The 26,722-nt window shown below is 35.7% G+C and overlaps 1 protein-coding gene across 12 annotated transcripts in view; it reads right to left on the bottom strand.

Moving 5' to 3' along the window:
• Positions 1-567: 567 nt before the first annotated feature.
• Picalm (phosphatidylinositol binding clathrin assembly protein) overlaps positions 568-26,722 on the bottom strand; it is an 82,379-nt gene continuing 56,224 nt past the window's right edge. Inside the window, exons 13-22 of one of the 12 annotated variants that reach the window (XM_055623103.1) lie at positions 25,223-25,369; positions 19,632-19,739; positions 17,308-17,439; positions 17,187-17,217; positions 16,932-17,031; positions 14,452-14,475; positions 12,976-13,035; positions 11,564-11,668; positions 3,293-3,394; positions 568-1,935 (exon numbers count right to left, since the gene is read on the bottom strand). In XM_055623103.1, coding sequence (XP_055479078.1) covers positions 3,302-3,394; positions 11,564-11,668; positions 12,976-13,035; positions 14,452-14,475; positions 16,932-17,031; positions 17,187-17,217; positions 17,308-17,439; positions 19,632-19,739; positions 25,223-25,369 — 800 coding nt within the window. In that variant the 3' untranslated portion in view covers positions 568-1,935; positions 3,293-3,301. The remainder of the gene's footprint in view (positions 1,936-3,292; positions 3,395-11,563; positions 11,669-12,975; positions 13,036-14,451; positions 14,476-16,931; positions 17,032-17,186; positions 17,218-17,307; positions 17,440-19,631; positions 19,740-25,222; positions 25,370-26,722) is intronic. The other 11 variants (XM_055623104.1, XM_055623105.1, XM_055623111.1 and 8 more) reach the window with 11 other exon arrangements.

Genomic DNA, 26,722 nt, shown 5'->3' with positions numbered 1-26,722 from the left:
ATAGCCACTCAAAATACCAAGAGATAAAAATTTACTATTTTAAGGGCTCTAATTTAAAATACAATTTCTCAGTTTATATGGAAACATTTTAATTAACAGTGAAATTTGAAAATCAGTTAGTCATATTAACAAAACACACTGGCTAAGGACTGTGTGATTTTTTTCCAACCAAAGCAAACATTTAGTAGTACAAAGCTTCTAGTCTCTTTGATGCACTGACTCCTGGTTATTATTCACTATGCTATATGATACAAATATTCTTTAGCGTACATAATTTCAAGCATTAAAGAGTACTTTCTTCCTTAACTTACCTGACTGAAGGCATCCAGTCAGAAAGGAAAAGTGAATAACTGTAATAAGTAGTTCAGTTTCTAAGTGAGTCCAGATGGTGACAAGAATTAAAACATGATTCTTTTTGAATGTTTAAATAAAAACAAATTTTACATTTTATTAAACCAGCAGATATAACCTCCTGGGTATAATTTTATTAGCAAAAAACTGATGATATTGATAATAAAAAAATGAAAGGAAAAAGGAAAATGCACCTCAAACCAGAATACCATAACATGTTTTGTGGAAGCTGCATTTTATTTGAAAATCCACCCATTTGCTAACATACATTTTAATATTGTAAACAAAAATAGAATCTGCAGAGACAATGCAACAAGTATGCTTAACTCATGTACAGAATTGCTTTCCTACAATGAACTGTCCTTCTTAAGGCCCCTCTCAACCCAAGCGTTAAGATGTATTTACAGAAAGCACCGATCAACAGTGCAGTTTAATTCTTCATTAACTAAACTCTTGGCTAGACATTGACTTTAAAGATACTATCTCCCCTTATTTAAAAGGTACATGATCATAACATGGCACACGCCAAATAAAAAGTTCAAGGATTTCTATCCCCCTCCCTTTCCCCATAACATCTCCTAAAGTTTTACTGAAAAGAAGGAAAGTCTTGTAGTGAAAGCAATTCCTCACATTCAATTGGAAAGGCCCTAATGTCAAATGGAAAATAATGACATGCCAAGCACAAAGCAGTAAGATCCTTCCCGATGCACTAATGCTGAATTTTAAATGTAGTGCTTTTCCTAGTCAGTGAACTGTTCCCTTGCAAAATCCTAGGCACAGAATTGACTATAAAGATTAATGCATGTATAATGCTTCCCTAAATCCCATAGAGACTGAGAATTCTTAACAGATTCAGACCTATGGATTTGCCTTAAAATATTTAGTGCTCTGTATGTCAGCTGAAAAGCATTCTGAATCAGATTCATTCTTGTGGATAAAAATCAAACATACTGTGAACATCCATACTCATTTTCTTAAGGAGGTCTGATATAATATTAATGTTATGTAAAATTGATAATCATAAATAAATACAAATACTTAAGGAATGTCTACTGCAAACTGAATATAATTATTTTTTTTTTTTCAAAAAAAGAAAAGTTAACTTCAATTATGGTTTCTGTATTTGTGAGGACTGGAGAAAAGAAATATAATGCATAATTAGAAATTACGATTTTGATCCCCAAATGAGTCCTGTTCAATTATGTACGGGTAAAGGACACAACTCTTCTCTCCAGGCAGCTTTTCCAAACACAAACTCCACACTTTCCAAGTATGAGCTTTTCTTGGTAGGTTACAGATTATGGGTATTAATAGGAGTTGAAAGAACTGAAGTGTTAGTCACCAAAAAGACAGATCTTAGTCTTAAATCATGGCAATTCTTGGCTTTATAAATGGTATTGACAACGCTCTCCTATAAACTAGTCCCATCCCCGCCGTGGGCCTTCATGGGTTACTGGAGCGCTCTAATGGAGGAAGAGTTTCAGAGACAGCAGTTTGGATTTTGCTGGAAGTAAGGAGTTGTCACCTGCGCATTTATGTTCTGAAATAATTCCATTCTCTTCCATTTTGTTACATAAACTGTATCTGGAAAAAGAAAGTTATGGTATAAGTTAGTTAACTCACTGCAGTATAGGACATATTCTCACAGTAAAAACACTGTGTATCTTCACCATTCAACCAGCCTAGAAATACTCTTAATATGGCTTATCATAGACCCTGATGGCAAAAAAATATAAATAAAAAAATGAAGCATCATCAGCTTCTAATGTGCCAGAACTCAATCAGTGAAGCATAGTCTAGGTATTAATTATCTTCCTAATTAGTAAAAAGCAGGAAGTAGTGGAAGCAAGGGGAGAAGACCAATAAACTTTTCCTTAAGTTAAAAACATTTATCCATAAGCACAAATGTACCATGTAACTCTTCTGCAAAGTGTCAAGTATTTCCAAAACACATATAATTAGAGAATAAAATAAAATAATGTTGCATTGATTCCATTCTTTACTAATATAATTAAAAATCTGTAGTATTTATAAAGGAACACTATTCAGTCAGGAGTCATTGTTCACTCAAAAACCTCCTCATTTCTCTTCAACTGCCTATATACAGCTAAAACTGAGGTGGATGTGCTTGTCAAATAAGAGTACAAACTGCCAAAGTCCTAGATGGTAACTGTAAACTGGGGCTGGAGCTTTAAGAATAATAAATTAAACTGTCTTTCAGAAGATAAAACGGGTGTGGATCATAAACAGAGATCCTTTTAGTCAAAGACCAAAGTATTCATTTGTCCTTAATTATAAACAAGCTGTAGCTGGTAGGCAGTGGAAGGAGAATCTCTGTGAGTTTGAGGCCAGCCTGGTCTACAGAGTGAGTTCCAGGACAGAAACCCTGTCTCAAAAAACCAAAAGCAAAAAAAGAAACCAAAACAAAAAACCAAAATGCTATTTTTAAGCTATTATCTTAAACAAAGGGAATACATAAAATGCAACTCTTTAAAGAAATTACATCAACAGATTTTTATCATGAGCCACAGCTGTTATACTAAAACTAAAGCTACTCCTAACCAAGATGTATTACACTCTGTGAATGTGGGGCATTCTCCACAATTCTTTTAAGAATGACCAAGCCCCTCATTTTTCAGGGTGATATTTGATTACACCCAGCAGCTGGGAGCAGTGGATGCTTTTGCATTAAGATGGTTGGTTCCTGATCTCACACATTTTAATTATGTTAAAGCTAAGTTCCAAAGGTGGTTTCTTCTTTTGTCCTAGCTTGAACTATTTTAATTCTTTACATAAAGACCAGAAGAAGAGGAGGAGGCAGCTAAGGCACAGAGGGAACGCAGACTCCTTTAATGAACAAAGGAGAAGGGTGCATGGCGTTCAGTGCTGGCAATCTTTGCTTAAGTATCCACGTCCCCATCTCCCCCACACGAAGCAATACCTAAGTGACTTATAAGAAGTCCTCCAGAGAGAGCTCTGCAAAGGGGTCCTTTCCTGCAGCTCTGTGAGGACTGTGCCTGGAGGGGCTGGATGCTGCCGACAGCTGGGGGAAAGAAGACAGAGACAGGGGAGAAAAAGATCTCAGAATGACAGAACATGAGAGCAGAAAGCGTAATGAAGGAAGAGGTGTTTTGTCACCTTTAATAAATATAAAGGTAGCCTTTGTAGAAAATGGAATTTTAAAAAATGTTATTGCATGTCAAGTTAAAAGACAGCCAATGGCATGTTTTCCAGGAAACAAATGTGTGCCTTTGAAACATGAAATGAAAATCTTTTATCCATAAAAACTGACATAAACTAACCTACAGCCAACAAGACTTTTAGTGTTAGGGAGGAGAAAGGGAGTACAGGAGAAAGGATGCATAATCATGTGATTTAAAGAAAAAAAAGTGAAGTTGATTTCTTGAATCCAAATATCTGTCCACAGTTGTGCAAAATGACCTCCGCTCAGATCCCACATTTCCAAATGTAATATCCCTTTCCTGCTGTTTTCCCACAGGGTATAAAGTCCTGCTGCCCTAAGGTATCTCTCTTTTTAGACAAACAGGGCTTACCTCCTGCTTTTCTATCTGGACACCCTGGAGCTGGGCGCACACACTATGGGAACTAATCAGAGAAAGTTCTGAAAGAGGGAAACAAGGCAAAGTCTCTGCTTTGTTTCCAGTCTTAATATATTAGATTTTTGTCCCTTCTTTTAATTTGAAGATGAAGTTGACCATTGCACCAACTAACATTATCTTTACTCCCAAAGACAGTTAGTTTTCCTGAACAATTAAGATGTCACTGTGCGCTCATGCAAGCACTTCACCAAGCTGACTTAGGAACTATTTTAAACCCAACACAAGCTACTTTTAGTTTGGAAAATACTTTTATTCTGTTTCTCCCTCACTACAGGGATCACAAGAGCTTGCAATCACAGGGCCATTATTTAAAGAACTGTTTTTAGGAGATGCTAAGTATTAAAATTGGTTAAGTAAAACAATTTCAATTCATATTTCCAACAGTCACATAAAAAATTTGAAGTCACAAAAAATTCTCTTTGCTAGTTTAATAATTATTTAATCTCTCTTTCTCTTTTGTTTTTGGAGACAGGGTTTCTCTGGGTCGCCCTGGCTGTCCTGGAACTTGCTTTGTAAAACAGGCTGGCCTCAAACTGAAAAGAGACCCACCTGCCTCTGTCTCCCAAGTGCTAGGACTAAAGGCATGTACCATCGCTGACCAGCTATTTCATCTCTTTCTAAGTTTTACTTTTATGTTTGCTTCTTCGCTTCCGTTTTGTTTTAAAGAAAGGCACCATAAAGAATGATTAGCCAATGAGTTTCAGGAAGTATTACCTCAGCGGTATAAGCAATTGGCCATTTAGGGCATTATAACCAACTTATAAAATTGAAAATCATCTTTTGTTTTCCTGGTCATCAAGATTTCCCCAATCTATGTACTGTTTTAGAAATAACATGTTCAAAGACAGTAAGAAGAGATGGTAGGAAGAAAAATGGATTTGCACATGCAGCTACAGATGGGAAGGCAGGGCAACATGTCTGTCCTGCCTCGAGACTGTAATACCTGCCACTCCAAGGTCAGAGTAAAGTGAAACCTAACTGGAAAGATGCCCCAGCTTTCCGCCTTGAGCCTCTAAATGGATGACTATTCAGAAGGAAATTATTTCAAATACTCATATTAATCACTGAGTTATAAGGGGTAAACATTCATACTTTCTTCTATTCACTTATAAACAAATTTTCTTTTTCATTACAAGTTAAAATATATACCATATCTAAACGACATTCACACTAAAGTGTCTTCTTAAATCATGTTTTTATGAGGTCAATAGTTTGAAGAGCTGACAGCACCAGAAGAAAATGTCCCCGAAGAATACAAAAAAAAAGACACTACCATTCTAAATACATGAGCACACTGCCAGGAGCCCTACAATTTAAAAATACTGTTCAAAGGGGTTAATCTAACCTTGGGGAAAAAGTCCTTTCTTACCCCAACACCTGCTAGTCTTACAGTGGTAAAACAGGTACTGATATGTCTTTTGTGTACACTAGTAATATTAAATGCTTGAGGCCACCAGTGAAAAGAACAAAACTCAGTATCTGTCTCTCACTAAGTTTCTTAGCACCCTTCCCCTGAAATAGGTGACACCACAGTCCAGAGTGGTCTGGCTGCTGCACTACTCCAGGGTCTGGGACACCCAGTGGCCATTAGCACCTCCCTAACAAAAAGCACAGACATAGCCTGAACTGGTGGGAAAGTAGTCAGATGAAGGGGGGAATAAGGAAGGACAAGACGGGGCACGCTGTCCACATTACTACTCAAGGAAAGCAGGAAGAAGAAAAGGGATGGAGGTGCAAAGACACTCTAGGGGTTAAGACATAGCAGGATTTTAGGTCTGAAGAAGTCACCTGAGAATGTTCTGACCCTCTTTTACTTATCATTTTTTGAATAAACTAAAGAACCTAGCTTAAAGCCTCCAAGGAACACACACAAAATATAAAAGTAAATATACTACAGGAAAAAGAATTTTTAAAAACTCAGCTTGCCAGAACTCATCACAAAATCAAATTTACAAACTGGCATAAAATAATCACAATTGACTATCATAAACACATCATTACAAAAATGTGTAACAAACAAAATTACAACAGAAAATACCTTGACCTGTTTTTCCAAATAAGCTACAGAGTTAGTATAGCCGAGTCAGCTCAAATCAAAGTGATTTATTTCACAACTAAAGACATTGCCTTACTTCTCCAAAAAACAGTTTCTTTTATTCATCGACAGAAAAAGAAATTCTGCAAATAGCACCATATGAATAAAAATATTACGATTTATAAGTAGTTGATGATGGTAACTCTTAACTGAAATTCCTCCCCCTTTCTAATCGATCTTGCAAAACACTGCTGCCTGAAAAACCATGTTTAAGCCCCAGAACCAACGCCACAAGGCTACTCACAAGGTTATCCTCTGACATCCATACACCTAGCCCAGCACATACCTCTATTCCCAATGTACACATACATAATTTTAATTAAAAATACATGCTAAAGTGAAAAAAAATCATGTATTTCCAGAACACTCTTTGCTTCAGAGTGGAGTTGCCTGGTTTCTTTCCTGTCTTGGTTATAGAGCGTTCAATGGAGATGGAATAGTGAAATCACAAATTAACAAAAGACAAAGAAATACTTTAAAATATACTTTGAACTGTACTTCAAGAAGCTGACAAGTATAACATCTTAAAATAAAAATGGTTGCCTCATTATTCTAGTTTTGCACCAAAGAAAAAACTGCAGGTTAGAAGAAAAAAATAGCTCCAGGTTCAGAGAGCTAGGCTCCAACAGTATAATGAGAAGCTGAGGGGGTAGTTTGTAAACCAAAGAGTCACATAAGGATACTAATTTCCAGGTCAGCCTGGGACACTTAGTTGAACTTTGTCTCAAAATCTGTAAGTTAACTTTAAAAGTGGGTTGAATGAAGAGTTATAGCTTGGGGACAGAAAATTTATTGAGTATGAAGGTGATGCTGGGTTCAATCCCTAGTTTATAGAATAAAATGTTTCAGACATTAACAGCTTTGTACCTAAAGTTCTTAGGGAAAATCTGGGCTCAGTGCCATTGCCTGTAATCAAGAAGCAAGAAGTTCAAGGTCAAACATGGGTACAAACTATTGTAGAACTGCTCAAAAACAAAAGCAGATACATACATATACATACATACAAATAAAATAAATAATAAATAAACACACTCCCTTATATCCTTACAGTTTAATTTTCCACTCACTCAAAAAACTGAATAGCACGCAAGTATCAAACTATAGACCTATTTTGATTTTTCTATATAAACAAAGACAGGCACTCAAGAGAAAACTGGGTGCTCTTTCTTGGCCTGGAATGACTCACAAGGAATTCACAGAAAGATAAACTGAATTGAATTTGAGCTCACTTATAAAATGGGGTTTGGAATACTTAAGCCCAATACTTGTAACCCATAAATCTGTAATTCAAATATGACTCCATTCATCCCTAGCACCTACCATCACACACTCAGCTATGCTTATGCAAGGTTCTCAGCAAAGTCACTGCATCTGGGTAGCTCTTGGTCTATTAAATTTGTAGCAACCATCTCTCTCAGAAAAGTTCACTTTACTATTCATCATTCATATGTGGTTCCAAATGGCACTCACCTTTAGGTTCCTCAGGTGAAGGCAATTTATTTTACCTCTCTTGTTCACTGACTAACATATATGACCATTCTACAATGTATTAAAATGTTTTTGTTGATAAAACTTTCTTTAAAATGTCCTACAAATTCAGATAAGAGGAAATGAGAGCTTCTCTAATTTTCAAATTTACCAGCTTAAATTTTTTATTTTACATCTAATGTGTTTAGTAATGTAGGAATATATTAATTCAACCTATAGAAATATGGAGGGTATGAATGATCAAAGGCTAGAGACAAATCTGTTCCTATAATAATGAACCCACTGGCCTTTATATATCATCATCTTTTCTAGTTCATGAAATTGGAGTTTACATACTCTTGAGAGCCCTACATTTGGATACTAATAATTACATCCACTTCCTTTGTCTTCTCCTCCCTTTTTTCCTTCCTTCTCTTCACAGTGTTAAAGATAAAACCCAGGGCCTTCTGAATGCTGGGCAAGTGCTGTACCACTGAACTGTATCCTCAGCCCTTAAATCAACCAACTGATTAGCCCCCCCCCCCCCGTGCATACATGCTTGTGCATACACACAGCAGTCCATTCTACTATAGGAGTGGCTGTATGTTTCCAGTTCTCTGCCCTCCTACTGTTATGAAGTGCCAAGAAAGATCTAGCAAGATGTTGGTAGCTTGACACTGGATTCCCTACAGAAACAAATTTCCATTCACTGTTCATTACTCAACCTGTGTGTTTTGTTCAGTAACAATAATAAAACACATTCTCTTAAAGCTGATGTCATAAAAATATTTAGAGACTACAGACAGTACTATTCCAGGATTCCAGAGATATCTGAGGCTCAGAAATAGTAAGTTGTTTCAGGGTGTTTGGAACACAACCAGATCAGTAGCAATATATCCAAATAAATATACAATGTTTCACACCATTAGTTTTCTATTAAAGATAACCCCATTCTTTGGTTGCCTCTATGATCAGCAAGTGGCAAGGATAGATCCTTTTCTAGAGGATGCCTAATGAGGGCAGCTTCATTAGCCTTTGGAATAACTGCTGCTATATTGAGATATGAAGCTTGCCATACTTTGTTATGGCTGCTCTTGGAAACTAACAGACGCTAATGTACATTTTGCAGACTCCAAGATTGCTACCTTTTTAGATCTTAAAATTAAATTTAAATTCCTGTGTATTTTAATGCAAATCTTCCATGATATTTAACTTATAGGAAGAAGTTTAAACGATACTATCAGAGCTGGAGAGGTGGCTCAATGGTTAAGATCACTTTCTGTTCTTAGAGCGGATTTGGGTTAGATTCCTAAAATACGCAAGTTGACGCAAAACTGTGTATAATTCTAGTTGCAGGGGAATCTGATGCCCTCTTTGGGCCTCTGTGAGCACCATGGAGGAACATGATATATAGACATGTAGGCAAAAATACAATAAATTTTAAGTGAGACTGTGGAACTTTTAAGTTTTCTGGCACACATTAGAAAAATCAATATATTCTCATGCTTTCTATTCACATAGAGCTACTGAAGTTCACTATGATGATACTATAAAACTTTGGCAACCCAAGGTCTTATTAATACTTGGCTATAAGACAAATTTGGATTTAAAAAAGAAAACCTAGGAAGTAAGGCCTTACTCTGCCCTTGTCTTACTAACAACAGAGGTCATAGATGAGGCTCCTAATATTTTTGAGGACTAACTGGTATATAATGAGGGCCACAGAATAATTTTTTAATATATGGCACTAAATCTGATTTTCTCATGGCACTGTAAAATGCTAAGTAGGAAGAGATAAATGGGCACAAAAAACTGCTAGAAATTTAAATGGCTTTCTTCACTAAGATTCAGCTGGACAAATCAGCTGAGAACTATCACTACCAACATGCAAGATTAGTACACCAAGACACAAGTAAATGGATGAGTAAATAATAAACACACAATGCCTAAAAGCAAAGCGTCATTGTTTTCTACAAGGAGAGTATTTAAAAGCTCCCCTTTCCCTTTTTTTTTTTTTTTTAAAGATTTGTTTATTATGTATACAGTGTTCTGCCCGCATGTATGCCTGCACAACAGAAGAGGGCACCAGATCTCATTATAGATGGTTGTGAGTCACCATGTGGTTGCTGGGAATTGAACTCAGAACCTCTGGAAGAGCAGACAGTTCTCTTAACCTCTGAGCCATTTCTCCAGCCCTCCCCTTTCCTTTTCAAGACTTGAATAAATCCAGTACCTAACGCTAGCAGTGCCTTTATTTATTATAGTAAACACACTCGCAAATCAGTGTTTCTCAGACACTTAACTGATGTCAGACTTGATTAAAATTGTCTACTGCAAACACGACAACAAAAACACATAGCCATTTTGAATCTTTAGCCATATCCTCCTTAAACTAGTAGTACTCCTACTCCATTAAAAAAAAAAAAAGAAGCATAGTTAATGAAGGGACCAACAAAACTTTTAAAATATCATTTTAAAAATAATATTTTAAAAACCAAACACACCTGTTTAATTCTGCACTTCAACACAATGTAAAGCAACACAAGGTCCTCATAAAGATGTGATAAGAATATAGCAAGCCAATAACCTTTGCCACCACCAAAAAGCTTCAACAACCTTTAAAACCATCATCATGTACTCATTAATAGTCATTTTCTATCACAGCAACTTTGAAAAGAAAATGACACTAGGGTAACTGGCTTTCTGCTTAAGTGACATAATACTTACATGGCAAATGATGATTTTACAAATTACTTTTCATCAATGAACATTGTAATTTATAGAAAACAGTAAAATGTGTTTAAAGTACAAGTTAAAACAGGATGTAAGACCCCTATTCTCCAAGAATAACTAACAGACTCAAGAGAAAGCACAGAAAGATAGAAAAAAAATAAAAGATGTATGAGGATCCAGCATTTTCTACATATACATCTGGGAAAATGCAAATATTAGATACAAAACAAAGACCTTAGTACTCCTCTATAATGAGCAAGTGAAAAAAAGCTCTAAAAGGTCCTGAATGATGCACAAGCACAAAAGCAGAGGCAGGGAGTGGTGCTCGGCTGGGATATAGCCTAGTATCACAGCTTATGTTCAGCATACATAAGAGCATGGATCAATGATGGTAATACCCAAAAAGGATGAAATATGAAATGGTCTCCTATCTACTGCTGCCATCAAATACACTAGATTCAGGCTGAATATACACTTACTAGGATACTGTATGCCCTAGTAAGCCTACTACATATGGCATTGGAAAATGAACTCAAGCTAGCTGCCGAATATTCTGTTTTTCAAATAAGCTTCAAAATTATAGTCTACCAACTTTTTGACATTGACAACCATCTAGGAAACCAAGGACTGCACAATTATATGTGATGAGCAGAGCCGCAAATGAGGATTAGCTATCCTTCACTTTGTAAGGGCCTATCAAATAGCATCTAATAAACAAAATCCAAACTGCTAGACTCCACCCCACCCCCCATAAAATTAAGAGGAGCATTTAGGATAACTATCAGGAACAGGGAGAGCATAAGAAGCATTTATGAAGGAAGTCTCTCTTCTACAGAACCTAAATCAATGTGGCCTTTCTGGTGGTTCGCCCCCCCCCCCCCCTTTTAGCACAGTCCTCAGTGACAAAAATTTACCTCATCAAAAATATCAGCCAAACTTTCTTTAGGCTTTCTAAGAGTCTGCAGACATCCCAGATAACAGCAAACCCAAGCCATTAGCTATGATCTCATGTTGACCCCATAGGTTTAAGGGTCTAAATGCAAAGATCACAAAGAAACAAGATTCCTGGAAAAACCACAGCAGGAAGTTCTAAGACATTCCCAACTATAAAACCTATAATCTACTTGTCACTTTTCTGGAATCAATATTTTGAAAAGTACTTGCTTCAGGAAGACAGAAAGTAATATCCACGACAAAGGGAAGGTTTGATTAAGTTCTTTCTTGAGTTGTTTAAGGTACTGTTAGTGTTACAGAGCCCTTCCAAATAAATGAGCATATAACAACAGTTCGGCACTACCTGTGCTCCTGATACAGGGCCAAAGGGGTTTGGTGGTCTCATGACAGGCTGGCTGTAAATTAAGGTTGGTTGTGTCATTACAGGCACACTTCCCATCTGAGGAGGCTGGAAAATAGAATAATATTAAGTTAAAAAATGTTGGCTCTCATACTCATTACTCTGGAAGAAGTAAACAAGAAGGCTAACAGGAGTGAAAGGTTGATGGTACCTTTGCTCTGACTATAAGGAAAAATTATTCTGCATGCATGTAAGACTAATGTCTACTTTTTCTTCTTCTCTTTTAACTATTTTCATATAAAGTTCATTCTTTAAAAGTAGCAAATATCTGGGTGGTGGTGGCATACATATGCCTTTAATCCCAGCGCTCAGGAGTCAGAGGCAGGTAGATATCTAGAGTTCAAGGCCAGCCATAGTATACAGAGCTAGTTCAAAGACAGTTAAGGCTACACAGAGAAATCCTGTCTTGAAAAACAAGTAGCAAATAAAGCCTAATTTTTTCTGTCCAATGAATTTACCAAACTTAAACTTTATTATAGTATAACAAAGAAATAACAAAGAAATATTCTAACCACCACTAACAACAATGAGAGAGAGAGAGAGAGAGAGAGAAAGAAAGAAAGAAAGAAAGAAAGAAAGAAAGAAAGAAAGGAAGGAAAGAAAGAAAGGAGAAAGAGGAACAGGAGGTGATGATAGTGGAGAAAAAAAGAGCTTCCCAAGTATCTACATTTTCTAGGTCTATATACAGAGAACACTGTAGACTCTGTATCTAAATGTTATCACATTTCAAAGCATGCCAATTACCTTTGTACATCAAATCAAGTTTGTCACTATGTAAAGGATCATAAATGATGGCTGATTTTGTGTACTCGTATGTGTAGGTGTATATGCATGTCCCTGTATGTATGGGTATATAAGCACATACTTGGAGGCCAGGGGTCACAACCTCATGTAACTGAGGATAATAGAATAAAGACTGTGGGGATGGGGAATGGTTCAGAGACTGGTTTTGTACTCCATCAAACACTCTCAAGAGAAAATCATTCCAGCCTATACCACACTAAATTTACCCCTATATAATTAAAGTTATATAACTACACAGTAGTAAGGTGGTATCACCTCACTAACTGTAACAAAATAGCTTGAAGCTAACAACATGTAAGTGAGTTTATAATAAAAAACAACATATACAGCAAAGTTACAAGGGGAAAAATAAGTGATTAGCACTGGGCACATTAATCAGCAAAACCTATTTACAACAACTATTCTAAAAATACTTATGGAAGCAATGATTAGATTCTTGGGCTAGTAGTATCTACAGGGCACTACATTTTTTTTTTTAAATCCAAGGTTGTAATAAATTATGTTAATAAATTACTCTATTTTCCAAAAATTATATTTAGAAATATACTTACAATTCCATATCCTATCATGCCTGTTGGTGTAGTAGCAGGATAGGCCATTACAGGGGGCGCCTGATATGGCAAAATAAAAAGTAAAAAGGAAATGTTAATTTCTGTATGTTATAAGTTTAAAGGATTGTCAGATTTCTATTTAAAACAAATTGCTAAGACAGCTATGATTAAGTGACATTTGTGATTACTAGTAACTGTCAATTAATTCTCAGTGAGAAAAAGATCTCAAAATTAGCAGAAAAACAAAATTGCTAAAAGAAAAAGAAATACCACTTAAGCTTAGACTCAGCAGTCGTCTAAGATCACAACATACTGCACAGCTTCCAAAGACTCTCACAGAGCTCTGCTTGAGGCCCTGGACCCCATTCCCAGCTCCACCAAAAATAAGCAAACACGTTAAAAAGTCTTCAGGTATTTAAAAATACCCAAATTTCCAAACTTTAAGGCCCATCATTTTCATAAAAATGAATTAATATGGACTGTTTCTTAATGTTTCTTTACTACTGGAAGGAAAAAAAGAAGAAGAAGAAAAAAACCTAACAATTCCACATCAATTGGTAATCTGATGTTCAAAGAACCATAGGAAGATGGCAAGTGACTATTCCTATGATCACAGCTTTCACGTAAGTAGCTGTATGACAGCTTAATAATCTGTTCCAAAACTATCAACTACTTAAGAGGAACAATCAAGTTCTAAGCTTATATTTTAATGATGACTCCTTGACCTACATTTTTTATTGATGACTTATAAATACACAATCTAGAAACAAACTGTTTACATACAGCTGCTGTCTTAACAATATTCCCTATGTTATCTCTCTCATAAAAGACTAAAACTGAACACAGGTGAAAGACCAATAACATAGCTAAAATATGTTTGAAAATATGAAAATATATAGTATTTTAAAATATGCATAAAGTTAAATGAAGCATAACTGTAAAAAAATAACACTAAAGAGTGAAGTTTAGTATTTAGGTGAGCATGTAGGGCGTATTGGTCTCTCCCTACTTCAAAACCAAGATATACAAGAGCAGTAAGACAAATTGTCAAGTACAGCAGAAGCCTGTAAGATTACATGCAATTGTTATTTTAAACATTACCACAATCAACATTTCCCTTCATTCAAGTCTCAAGTGCATGGTGGCAGCACAGATTCACACACAGACACCCAGCCATCTGGCAGCAAATGGCGGAATATTAAGCAAGAAAGAAAAATTGGTATTTCCCATGCCACCATCAGAATCAATTCTGGAACACACCCATGAAAATCAGTAGATGCTAGGGAGAATTTCTGGCACACTGAAAATCGGATGTGAAAACAAGGAATAGCCGGAAGGTTATGAGATTCTGCTGCAGCGGTGGTTAATTGCATGCCAATTTATTGCCAAAAAAAAAAAAAAAAAGAAAAAAGAAAAAAAAAAAAGAAAAAAAAAAGAAAAAAGAAAAAAAAGAAGGGCTAGTTTTTGGTCACTTACGTATTGTGGAAAATGCATGCCATTCTGTTTTTCCCAGGGAGAACAATTACACAATGCAATAACACTGGATTAGAGCAAGTACTTACACAACAAAATACACAGAGAGCATTTAGTTTACAAATACATTCACCATTACCTAAAATTCTGGGTATGTTTATATCTAATAAAAGAACATCTATTACCAAAACACTATCAAGGTTGACACAGGAAATGGAATTTTAGCTTCCTCCCTTTATAGACACAATGGTTTACTATTTAGAAATGTCGATAAAGCATAAACTCTACAGTGACATTAGTAAAGAAAATTCAAGGGCATCCTCAAAACAATGTGACATCACACATCTCCACCAGGTGGGGCCCACCAATGAAAACAGTTTGTGGTTTTACAAATATTTTCAATAAAATAAATGAACTTGTTTTAAAATTTAAAAACCTTGACAGTGTTTAAGATTTAATTAAAAGGTTAGAAATGTAAAAAAAAAAAAAAACAAACAAAAAAAAACACCATAAGCAGCAGTTTACTCTTAGTGAATCACACCACAGGCCCCACACATTAGCCATCAAAAATAAAGACTATAAACTATACATAAACATTTGAAAGAAGATATCTTAAGAGATGACACACTACCATATAAAACACACTGTTATTCTGTCAACTCACATTCAAATGCTAGATGGTTAGGTGTTTATTACATTCTAGTAGTCAGTCAATCTTAAGGTAAATGCTATCCAAAGCTCTCAGTATTTCATAAAGATTAATGCCGACTTAACATTAAAGAAGCACACACCACTGTGTTTTCATAGTATCTGTTGTACTTCCAACATTATACAGACATTATTAATGCACAATCCCATTCTACAATCATAAAGCCCACTAACCTAACTGCTGCCTCCAATTCTAGTCACTGAGGCATGTTATAATGGAAAAACACTAGATTCATAATCAAGTTTCAATTTAAATCAGTTTTTCATTTGGAGATTTTAAAAAGAAGCACAGGTAACATTGTACTTCAAAATGACATACATACTCCAACTCTCCTGAGAGAACATTATAATCTTAGCATACACTTACTGTCAAGTCACGTGCATATGCTTGTGTTTGTAAGTAAAAACGTAAACCACTGAGCCAAACACAGTGTTAGACCTGTAATACCAGCACTTGGAAGGGCAAGGAAGGATAGTGCATTTGAAAGTGATCTGAACCACTCAGAGCCAGTTTGGGCTATATAACACACCTCTGTACACACTCAAAAAATGCCTCCTCAAAAACAACAAAATTAAACAAAGTTAAAATTAAACAAAGTTAAACTTCAGTATTGTCATTTTACAAAGTCTAAAGCTATTAACTCTTGTAAAACTTTTATCAGTACATGGATTTAACCTCAGCCTGCAATTTTAACATATAAGCAACCCAAAGTAAACAGGGCAATGTCCTATGGGGGCTTAATGACAAGAAAGCTGCTATATATTTATCAAGCACAATGAAGCTTTCTAACAACTGGGAGGCTATAATAGAGTGCCGAAGTAATCAAAATCCTATCATACCACATTTCAAAGTGTTCCACCAGAAAGGGTATATATTTCCCTGACTGAGGAAGAAGAAACTTGGCAGATTAGAATAAAGCAGGCCAAAGATAGGACAATAGCCATAAACTATTCTGGGCCTATGATGCCCAGATGTAATTAAAAACATCAACAGGACCTCTTTACTACTTAACTAGCAAACACTGTTAATTCATCTGTTTGCAGTTAATGAACTTTATAATCCCTAAATTCAATATTCACAGTACTTTCCGCGTTATCCATATTGATCCACACAACAATTCATTCCCTAGCAAGATGGAATAAACCAGAGATTCCACCTACAAGTGTTGAGATTACAGGTCACACACCAGTACGTTTGGCTAAGAATGAGGCTTATCATATCAGCATGTGAACTACATGAAATACGAGAGTAACAACACAGCGTGACTAAGAGCTTCCTATATGTTGCTTCTACACTACTTATTAAGAATGTATCCTATTAATTAAGAACGCTGCACCACTGCCATACTTCTTAGTAACTGCATGTATCCCTGTCCATAACAATTTTTTGTTTTGTTTCGTTTTTTTAAGACAGGGTTTCTCTGTGTAGCACTGGCTGTCCTGGACTCACTTTGTAGACCATGGTGGCCTCCAACTCAGAGATCTGCCTGCCTCTGCCTCCCTGAGTGCTGGTTTTATAGGTGTGTGCCCCCGTGCCCCGCTAAATAACCACACATTATTTATTAAAATGATGTCTGGCATGGAATAATTTTAAATTATGTTAGAGATTAAAATGTGCCTGATGAAGACAAGTCAATGAGTTTTCAAGAAAAAAATGAAGTACTTAGTAAAACTTAGTAATAATCTTTCCACTTATGTCTGTTATGCTACATTTTTGTAACACATTTAGTTAAAATATTCATGTATATTAATGTATCAAAGCTTTCCCAACTCACCATTGTTGCAGCATTCCAGGCAGTTGTTGGTGCAACCTTTGGTTGCCAGTTAGATCCTCCTGTTAACTTCTTTTCACCTGGTTGACTCCAACTTACATCACTTTAAATAAAAATAAACATACAATGTTTCTGTACTATATGAACACACTGAACACTCTATTTATAGTACCAAGCTGACAACTCTATACATGCTTCTGAGGTGACAGTCACATCAGCTTCCACATGATATTTAAATAATACAAATAAGACACTTACTTCTTAGTGGTGCCATTTCCAATGCCAAGATCTAGGAAAAGAGAAAAGTATTTAAAAACCAGAATAATTTTAATAAACAATTTAAGCTTAAGGATGACTAAAGAATAAAAGGCCTACTTACTGCCCACAAGGTTGGCTAAAGACGAATCCAGGTCATCAGACACTAATTTGTTAGGTGGAAGTTTGGCAATAGGAAGACTCTGGTTCTGAGAGGCCACTGTTGGTTTGAGGAGTCCACCTAGTTCATCAAAGCCTTCAAGTTACAAACAGATGAAATGGATGCGTAAGGAACCTCACGTGCTGCAGCTTTCTAAAGGAGTTCTATCCCTTTTCTCCTTGTTTACTCACTGCCAGTTCTCCAGAGCACAGGAAATGCCCTCATGTGCAATGAGGAGAAACCTGCCATCTTCAAGTGAACTTTAACACAAATATTTGTCTAATCTAATGACAAAATTATATCCACGTTAAAGGAGATAAGGGAAATGCTGTAAACAGGGAGGAAGCAGAATGCAAATCTCTATTTCAGCAACATTTTTCTAAATACTTGATCCTAAAGTCCCTTTTATGTTGAGAAAAAAATATTTTAAAATTTCTTTTATGCTGGAGCTTGAGAAATCACTGAGCAATTCTCAGCACCCATATCAGGTGTCTCACAACCACCTGTAACTTAAGCCCAGGGTGTTCAATGTCTCCGTCCTCTGCAGGGCCTTGCCCTCATGTGCACATACCTGGCCCCCCCACACATGTATTTTAAAAATTAATCTTTTAACTTACAAAAAGAAAAAAATTGTGACAGGTCTTCACTATGCAGCTCTAACTGGGCCAAAACTTCTACGTGGAGTGGGCTGACACCAAATCAGGGAGCTCCACCAGTCTTAGTGGTGGGATTAGAGGTATATGACAACACATCCAACATAGCAAGCCCTTTTCAAAAAAGCTTTTTTAAATTCAGTGTGAGTGTGAGTGTGTGTGTGTGTGTGTGTGTGTGTGTGTGAGAGAGAGAGAGAGAGAGAGAGAGAGAGAGAGAGAGAGAGAGAGGAGAGCTGAAAACCTGTGAGTTGGTTCTCTCCTTCCATGTGAATCCTGGGGATTGAACTCAGGTTGCCTTGGCAGAAGTGCAAGGGCACTTCTTATCCTCTTAGGCCCAAGAGGATATACTTCAGAGAACTTTTCACAATTCTCATATTTGGGAGTATAAGAACTTAAAGTCAGGTTGGAGAGATAGGTCCACAGTTAAGAGAACTGATTGCTTTTTCAGAGGACCCAGACTTAGTTCCTAGCACCCACATGGTGGCTCACAACTCCCTGTAACTACAGTTCTGGGAAATCCAAAGCCCTCTTCTGGCCTTCAAGTGTGCCTGCATGTTCATGGTACATATAGAAACAAGCAGACAAAAAAGCCCCCATACACATATATAAAAATAATCTTTAAATAATTTTCAAAATTAACAACAGCGACAATAATAAAAAGAACCTAAATTGTTTTACAAAGGTTCTTTCACCAAAGGATAAAAGGTAAAAAAAACAAATCTAACCAAGCCAGGCCACTCAGGGACTCAACAGCATGACTGATTCAGGAATGCTAGAGCTTAAAACAGGAAATCACCAAAGAGGACGATTTACAAAATATGAACAACTACTTTCTAATTCCCTTTTCCTAGCCAAGCTAAACTAAAAAAGGAAAAGTCAAATGAATTCCCAAAATACAGAATTATATGCCTACTAGTACCCACTAAGTAAATTTTTAGTCCATACATAGAAGCTTGCTTCTTACTTTATGGATACCTATTTATACATTATGTAACTAATAACACTTCAATATGTTTTAAAATTAAAAATGTAATTGTTAGCCAAAGTTTGTAACAATCTCTCTATAGGAATAAAATTAGAACATTAAAGTCTTATGCAAATTTTATAAGCTTCAAGCTACTAAGAATCATATAATCCTCCCCTCTAGAATTTTATAGTTTTTTAAAACAAATTAGTAGGTGCACTTTAATAATAATCACTACTAAGATGATTCTGTAAAAACCCTGTAGAACAAACCTTCTAACTTATTTTGCTCACTTACATAGGAACTATCTAAGCAAGTAGGGTACCACATACTATGTCTTCAGTTTCAAAAATAATCTCACATACCATAATTTCAACATGGTCATAGTTCATTTCAGAAAAATAAAAGTTGTAACTAGAAAGCTACAGTACTTCATACAGTCACTAATAATTTAGCACTTTACCAAGAAATTGTTTTCTTACTGTGCTGTGAAAGTTTGCCTTAACTCTAAAATTCTACCAAAAGGCAAAATAAATACTTCTTGAAGTTGTCATCAAGTGGTTTGCAGACTTTAATTTATAAATGCTAAAACCAGCATCATATTTCCTATAGAGAATCTACATTAACATACTATCAAATTTTAAATAAATAAACAAAAACTTTTTTCTTACCGCCAGAATCTACAGCAACATTCGTAGATTTATTTCCAAACACAGATTCAAAATCAACATTAAGGCCAGTTGAAGGATGTGGCTGTGCAACTGGAGAAGGACTGAATCCTAAGAAAAAGCAAAATGCAAAAATGTTAAATTCTCTACTCACTACACTACATTAATAGTTAAATACAGCAACTATAAATTATCTTTAATAATTGTAACTAAACAGGGGGAAAGCAATAAATTCCTTAAACAAAAAAGCTAGTTTTTCAAGCATAATATTTTCTCTATTACATCATGCTCCCCCTTTGAGACATAGTATCACTCTGTAGTTCAAGGAATCCTCCTGCATCAGCCACCAAGTGCTGAAATTACAGGAATGAACCATCACACCCAGCTATATTTCCACTAAAATCACCAAAGAACCTAACCTTTTGGTCATATATGTATTTTCTCCTGCTATGATGTCCCCATTTTTACCCTTTATGGCAATCTAAGAACAGCTTTATTATTTCCTATTATAGGGGAAACATCTTCTGAAGCATCTTGGATGATTAATTGTGAACTTGCAAAAATTATTAGCTACAAGTACAAAAAGAAAAGTTAAAAAAGAAAAAAAATATTCCAAAAGATGTACCTCAAGTTTAAAAAATATCCTACATACACAGACAAAATTGTAATAGTGCCTGGGGAAGCACGCAACGTATTTCTAAGGCAACCTTTTTTTTCTGTATATCATCGCATGTGTACACACACACACAGCCTTTCGAGGTAAAGAGATTTTTCTTGCTATTTCAAAGAGTATGATTGACATAATGGTCCTCACTTTTTCACTTACTTATCAGTATTATCCACTTCTAAATTTTAAAAGCTACTTAAAACAAAAACAGAAAACCTCAAGGTTGAGCCAACAAGAGAGCTTGGCAGGTAAAGTGCTTGCTATGCAAGCCTCAACACCCTAACAACTCACACCAGAACTCCGTAACGGATGATGAGCCAACTCCATAAAGCTGTCTTCTAACCTTCATACATGTCACAGCACCCTCCCATGCACACACCCATCTTATATACACATAGGTAAGTTAACACTGGGGAAAACAACAACAAACTTTCAGACAAAATGTAGGAGGCATTCAAGGCCAATCTGGGCCACATGGTAAAACTCTACCTCAACAAACAATAAGCAAACAACAATAAACCCAAATAACAGTACTATTTCAATGGGTAAACTTTAGAGTGACAGAGAGACAGACAAACACAAAAGGGGAAAAAGAGCACCTACTCTTGCCTTTCATAAGACCCAGTAAAAACTGCCACTGGTAAGCACCATTCCACAAACAAATATTTTGGAAAAATCTCAAAAGGATGTAACAAATAAACTGAGAGGTACAAAATAGCTAGCACTGGGGACAAAAAACAAAGAAAAAAAAAAAAAAACCCTAAACATCTTTGAAAACAGGAAAGCAAGTTAGTTCAGAGGGTAAAGGCATCAAGCCTAATGACCTTAGTTCAATCCCAGGAACCTACACAGTGGAAGAAGAAAACCATCTGCAATATGCTGTCCTCTGAACTCCACATTCAAGCTGTGGTGCTCACACATGCCCACACCCATACACACTCATTAAAAAACATTTTTCAAAGAAAAAAAAAAAAACTGGTTGGGTTGTCAAAAGATTTCAGTGTTTCTACCAATAAACTTAGCTTCATCATGTCTTATCAGAGTAATCGCTACCATTTATTAAATCCTTTTAAATACTATGCACAATATTTACCAACAGGATACTATTTAAACTTTACATCAACCTTATGACACAGTTATCCCCAAATTTACAGATGGGCAAACTAGTAGACTGTAAACAAACTTTACCTAATGCCAAAGATTGAGTGAGGAGTAGAACTAATGCTTGACTCCAGAATATTATTGGAGTTTTCCGTTTATTCTAAGTATCCACTTTATATAAACATGAGAAAAATAAAACATTACTATACCTAGAATAATTTTTTTATATAATATAATATTTTTTTTTTAGATTTGCTTATATTATGTGTATGGATGCTTTGTCTGCATGCATGTACAATGCATGCCTGTCTTGTGTCCGTGGAGGACAGAAGAGGGTGCCAAATCCTAAGAAAATAAAATTACAATCAGCTGTGAGGTACCATGTAGGTGCTGAAAACTCATCAGGTCACCTGAAAGAGCAGCAAGTAACCTTCCCTGTTGAGCCATATTTCTCCTTTCCAATTTAAAAAAACAAAAAATAAAATATATTTTTTAAATTTTATGTACATTGAGGTTTTTACTAAATCTATTTCTGTATAAGGGTGTCAGATCCCCTGGAACAGGAGTTACTGACAGTTGTGAGCTGCCATGTGGGTGCTGGGAATTGAACCTTCGTCCTCTGGAAGAGCAGTCAGTACAGTGCTCTTTACCACTAAGCCATCTCTCCAGTCCCTCTTTTCCAATTTTTATTTACTAAAAGTATATCAATTTTTAATCTTTTTCTTGCTAATTCTAGGCTCCCAACACAAATGACTCTTGGCAATTGTACAATCTAAGAGCAATGAAAAAAAAAATCAGTCTTAAAGATGCTTAAATAAGGCTGGAGAGATGTCTCAGAGAAGACATCTCTGGGTGTTCCTCCAGAGGTCCTGAGTTCAAACCCGGCAACCACATGGTGGCTTATAACCATCTATAATGCGAACTGGTGCCCTCTTCTGTTGTACTGGCAAATGTTCAGGCAGAATGTTGTATAAATAATAAGTAAATAAATCTTTAAAAAATGAGGCTTAAACAATTTAGATAAGAAGTCTATTCAAAATATGAAGCATTCCACTTATACAAGATTGGTTTTCATGACAGTTTTATGATTGTTGTAAAAAGTGAGCATAGTGTTAGATGTTAAGCAATCACATTTAAACTCATGAATGTTCCACAAATCTCAACTTTCATAGGCTCAAAGACTAAATGTTCATTTAAAGTTATACAATCTTACTTAATTAAAGTAAAACTTGATTTCAAACAAAAATTTGCAGGAGTCCAAACATTTGATTCTATCAAATGCCCTCATTATTCTCTTTTCAGATATAAGAACCTCACTTCTTGATTTTTACTATATGTATACATTTTTGGCTTGTTTTTGTTCTTTGAGGAAGGTCCTCTTCATGTAGACCTTCCTGGCCTTAACCTCAGAGATCCACCTCTCTCTGCCTCCCAAGTGCTGGGATTAAAGGCATAAACACATACAATTAGCTGGTCTTTATATTTACTGTAGTGCACTGGAGAAGAACACATTTGCAGGGCTGCAGAGATGACTCAGTGGTTAAGAGTATCTGTAGCTCTGCCAGAGGATCATAGTTCAATTCCCAGCATCCGTATCAAGTGGCTCACTGCTGACTTTTATAACTCCAGCTCCAGGATATCCAATGCCCTCTTTTGGCCTTGAAGAGCACTCAAAGACACATGTCATACACTTACACAGACATACACACATATATACATGAATTAAAAAACCAATGAACTCAAAGAAGAGCTTTAAATTCTGTAAGCTAGTGATATTAAAGGTAATACACTCTCATGAAGATGTCTAAGTATAGATTAAACAGCACATTAGACACCTATTTTAAAAATCATCATGTGCTTAAATAAATAAGGAAAATAAGAATAGAAAGAGAGAGGATGCATCTTTAAAAGCAAGTTGTGGCGGGGCTATAGCTCAGAGGTAGAGTTTGCTGAGCGTGCCCAATGTTGGTATAATGTTCTTTTGGAATGTATACACTTTACCCTTGTTCATTCAAATGCTGATATCCCCCCCCCCCACTCGCTGGTTTCAATCCGGACATTGCACTGTGATACTTATTCTAAGCATCACCTGTCTCAACTTTGTGTAAACATGCCAAAATAAAGCAGCCAGCCACAATGTTGAACAATGGAAAGGAAGCAGGAAGAGAAGGAGGATCCAGAGGACAGGAAGGTGTGTGAGGCAGAGGAGGAGAGAAGGGCAGGAGAGAGCTGGGAGAGCAGAGCTGGAGGAGAGGTCTTGGAACGGTGTGGAGAATGAACCAGACCTAAGATTTCACTAAAAGCAAGTATAATGAGGGAAATCTAAATGTTAGGAAACTATGTGGGCTTGGAGGTTTAGGCTGGAACAACTATTGCCCAGCATTGTGATCTAGATTAATTAAATAAATCCCAGTCTCTGTGTGGTGATTTGGGTATACAGCTGGTTTAGGATTAACAGCACTGTTACTAAGAGATAGATCAATAGTAAATACAACAATACAACAGCCCAAGTTCCTAGGTTCAAATTCCAGTACTGGGATGGGGCAAGGGCATAAAAGGGGATAAATAGGGGAGTAGGCCTATTTATTCTTAACAAGGTTATAAAAATTCAGCCAGGTAAGGATGCATTTTTAAACCTTGTACTTGAGAGGTATAGGCAAGAGGATCTTTGAATTCAAAGCCAGCCTGGACTACATACTGAATTTTTCAGGACAGCCAGAGCTAAACCAGTGAGACTCTGTCTTGGGAGGTGAGGGTTACAGGAAGAAACCGCTCCTGTATAAACAAATCAATATAGTAACAACAATAGAAGGCTCATGACATATAAGGGCAGTAGTAGGGTAAACCTGAGTACAAAGAAAATCCTGACAAGGCACATGAAAAACAACTCAAGATGAAGGAGAAAAGGAAGAAATGGGGATGGAGAAACTAAAAAGAATTAAAACAAAAAAATCAGGAGAATCCAAGCATCTGGATAATTTAAAACTATAATAAAAATTTTGAAAGAACATAAGGCTCTGAGTATCCTATTAAAAAGATTAAAACCCACTGTATCAGTTTAATAAACAAAAAAAACCTCCTCACTATCTCATTAGGAAAAGTATGAAGTCATTGGATTTTCAGCCAATTATAACCTATCTTCGAAATACCTAGCTTTACAGAAAAAACAGGACTAGACTAAGATTCTAGCATTTTTTTTTTCAACTTTAGTATATACTTTTAAACTTACTATTTTCTACATAACTCATGTAAAATTTGAGTTTTCATATTGCAATGACAGGTTAGTCAACTCTAATTTTTAAATTATCTAATTTTATTAGAAAAAAATGGAACACACACTTTTCACTTTTTCTTCAGAAAAGGAATAAAGTGAAAGCCTTACAAAGAGCACTAAGAATATATACGATATAAGGCAATGAAATTATAATATGCAATAGATTTAATAAGAATAACTGCTCTCCTTCCAATGCACAAATACAAAAATACAAGAACATATAAACACGTAAATTTAAATGCCATTTTAAAATCAATTCACTAAACTAATAAAACAATACTACACAAGATACAGACAGCTGGAGTGTTACACTACAATGGACAACAACACAGAAAATTCAGAATCAAAGAAATCTTATTTCCTAAAAATCTGCATCAAATACAATCAGGAGTAAGGAATGAATTTAACAATCTTACTACATTATCACTCTAGTTAACTTAAAAACTTCAAGTTAAAATCCCAAGTATTTATTATAGTACTTTAAAAGTAACACCTAAGTTAAAAAATAGTATAGACACTAACTGGGAAACAAAAGGTTAAATGGTACTTTACCAACAAACATTTCATGAGTAGGCGTCCTAGTAGTAAAAGTGGATACATCTGAAGAAATGGGAAGGTGAACATCACTACTTTTTGTGAGGAAGGGATTTAAGCTTGGAATGGCATCATCAACAGCATCTAGAGTAGCAGAGAAAGGATCTGTGCAGTCCAAGTGAATTACAGCAAAATGAAGAAAGGAAGTAAATAAATTAGTTTTGTGATTAGTTGAAAGATGCAAAGTGAAAAGTAGTAGTTATATTATTATTAATTTTACACACAAATACATTTAATCAGTAAGATAGAAGAATTGAATTTAACACAAAGAAATTCTTAGGGGAATAATAATCTCCATTAATAACCACAGCAGAACATTACAGATATACTTGTTCTCCCACATGAGAAAGCCAATAGTCACATAGTTAAATAAGAGAATAACCACCAAAATATTCCCATAAAGGCCACTCACCCTGCACCTGTTCTAGCTTACTGTACTGGTTTTCATGGCATAACTCTGCTTACTCAAATCATTGAAATAAATACTTGGTAAAAGTATGGTATTAGTAAATTTCCAGAAGAATAAAGTCATTTCAAATTAAGGTGAGAAACAAATTCTAATATTTGTAAAACTCCTGTTTAAGTTCAACAGTCAGAAAACTAAAATAAAATGAATGAAAGATTTAAGGAGAAAGGATCTACTGACAATTTAAAACAGAGATGACTATCCAGTCTGGGAACAGCTTTGAAAGTCTTGAAGTGGTTTCCTACAGGATAACAAATGTTCCCATCATAAAACTAACAAGCTTTTCTCCTTCAAATTCTCTAAAGTTATTCTCCAATTAGGTATTTCCTGTTCCTGTGCCTCATTCAAGATACTGTTCTAGTGGTGAAAGCCTTTTCTTAAGATTTAAGTGGTTAACTAAAGGGAGAAAAATACAGGGTAGTAGACATATAGCAAATTTTTTCAGGAAGATGGTTCTATACTCTCAACCAGCTGCCTCTTTCAATCTATTCCTGCTTTAAGACTACATAAAGCAACAATAACCACACAAAGAACTAAGATCCAGCTAGCTCACTCACAGGCACACTTCCCTTAGAGTCAATCAAATCAAGGCAAGCATTCATTAACCCTAAATGTAACAACTTAAGTACTTTTCTAGGAAGAAATCCTATAGAATATCAATTCACACTAAGAAAATCAGATCTAAACTCAAAATATACTAATTAACTGCTCAAACATAACTGATACTTTAATAGCTTTTGCATGCATGCAAAAACAAAAAAAAAATGCAACAGTGGGGGGAGAAAGTAAGAAAAAATAATTCAGAAATAAACAACAGTAAACAGATACAAGAAGTGTTGGTACTAAAGCCAGAATATAATTTTGCAGGGAATCACGGAATTGGTCTGGTCTAACTGCGTTGAGAGGCATGTGACATAGGTTTTTCAGGTTTGAGTCTATTGTTCCTGTGTGTGTGTGTGTGTGTGTGTGTGTGTGTGTGTGTGTGTGTGTGT

This window comes from Psammomys obesus, unplaced genomic scaffold (assembly GCF_907164565.1).
Source record: "Psammomys obesus unplaced genomic scaffold, mPsaObe1.curated_primary_1811, whole genome shotgun sequence".
Classification (NCBI taxonomy): domain Eukaryota; kingdom Metazoa; phylum Chordata; class Mammalia; order Rodentia; family Muridae; genus Psammomys; species Psammomys obesus.
This window is presented reverse-complemented; position numbering and strand designations above follow the sequence as displayed.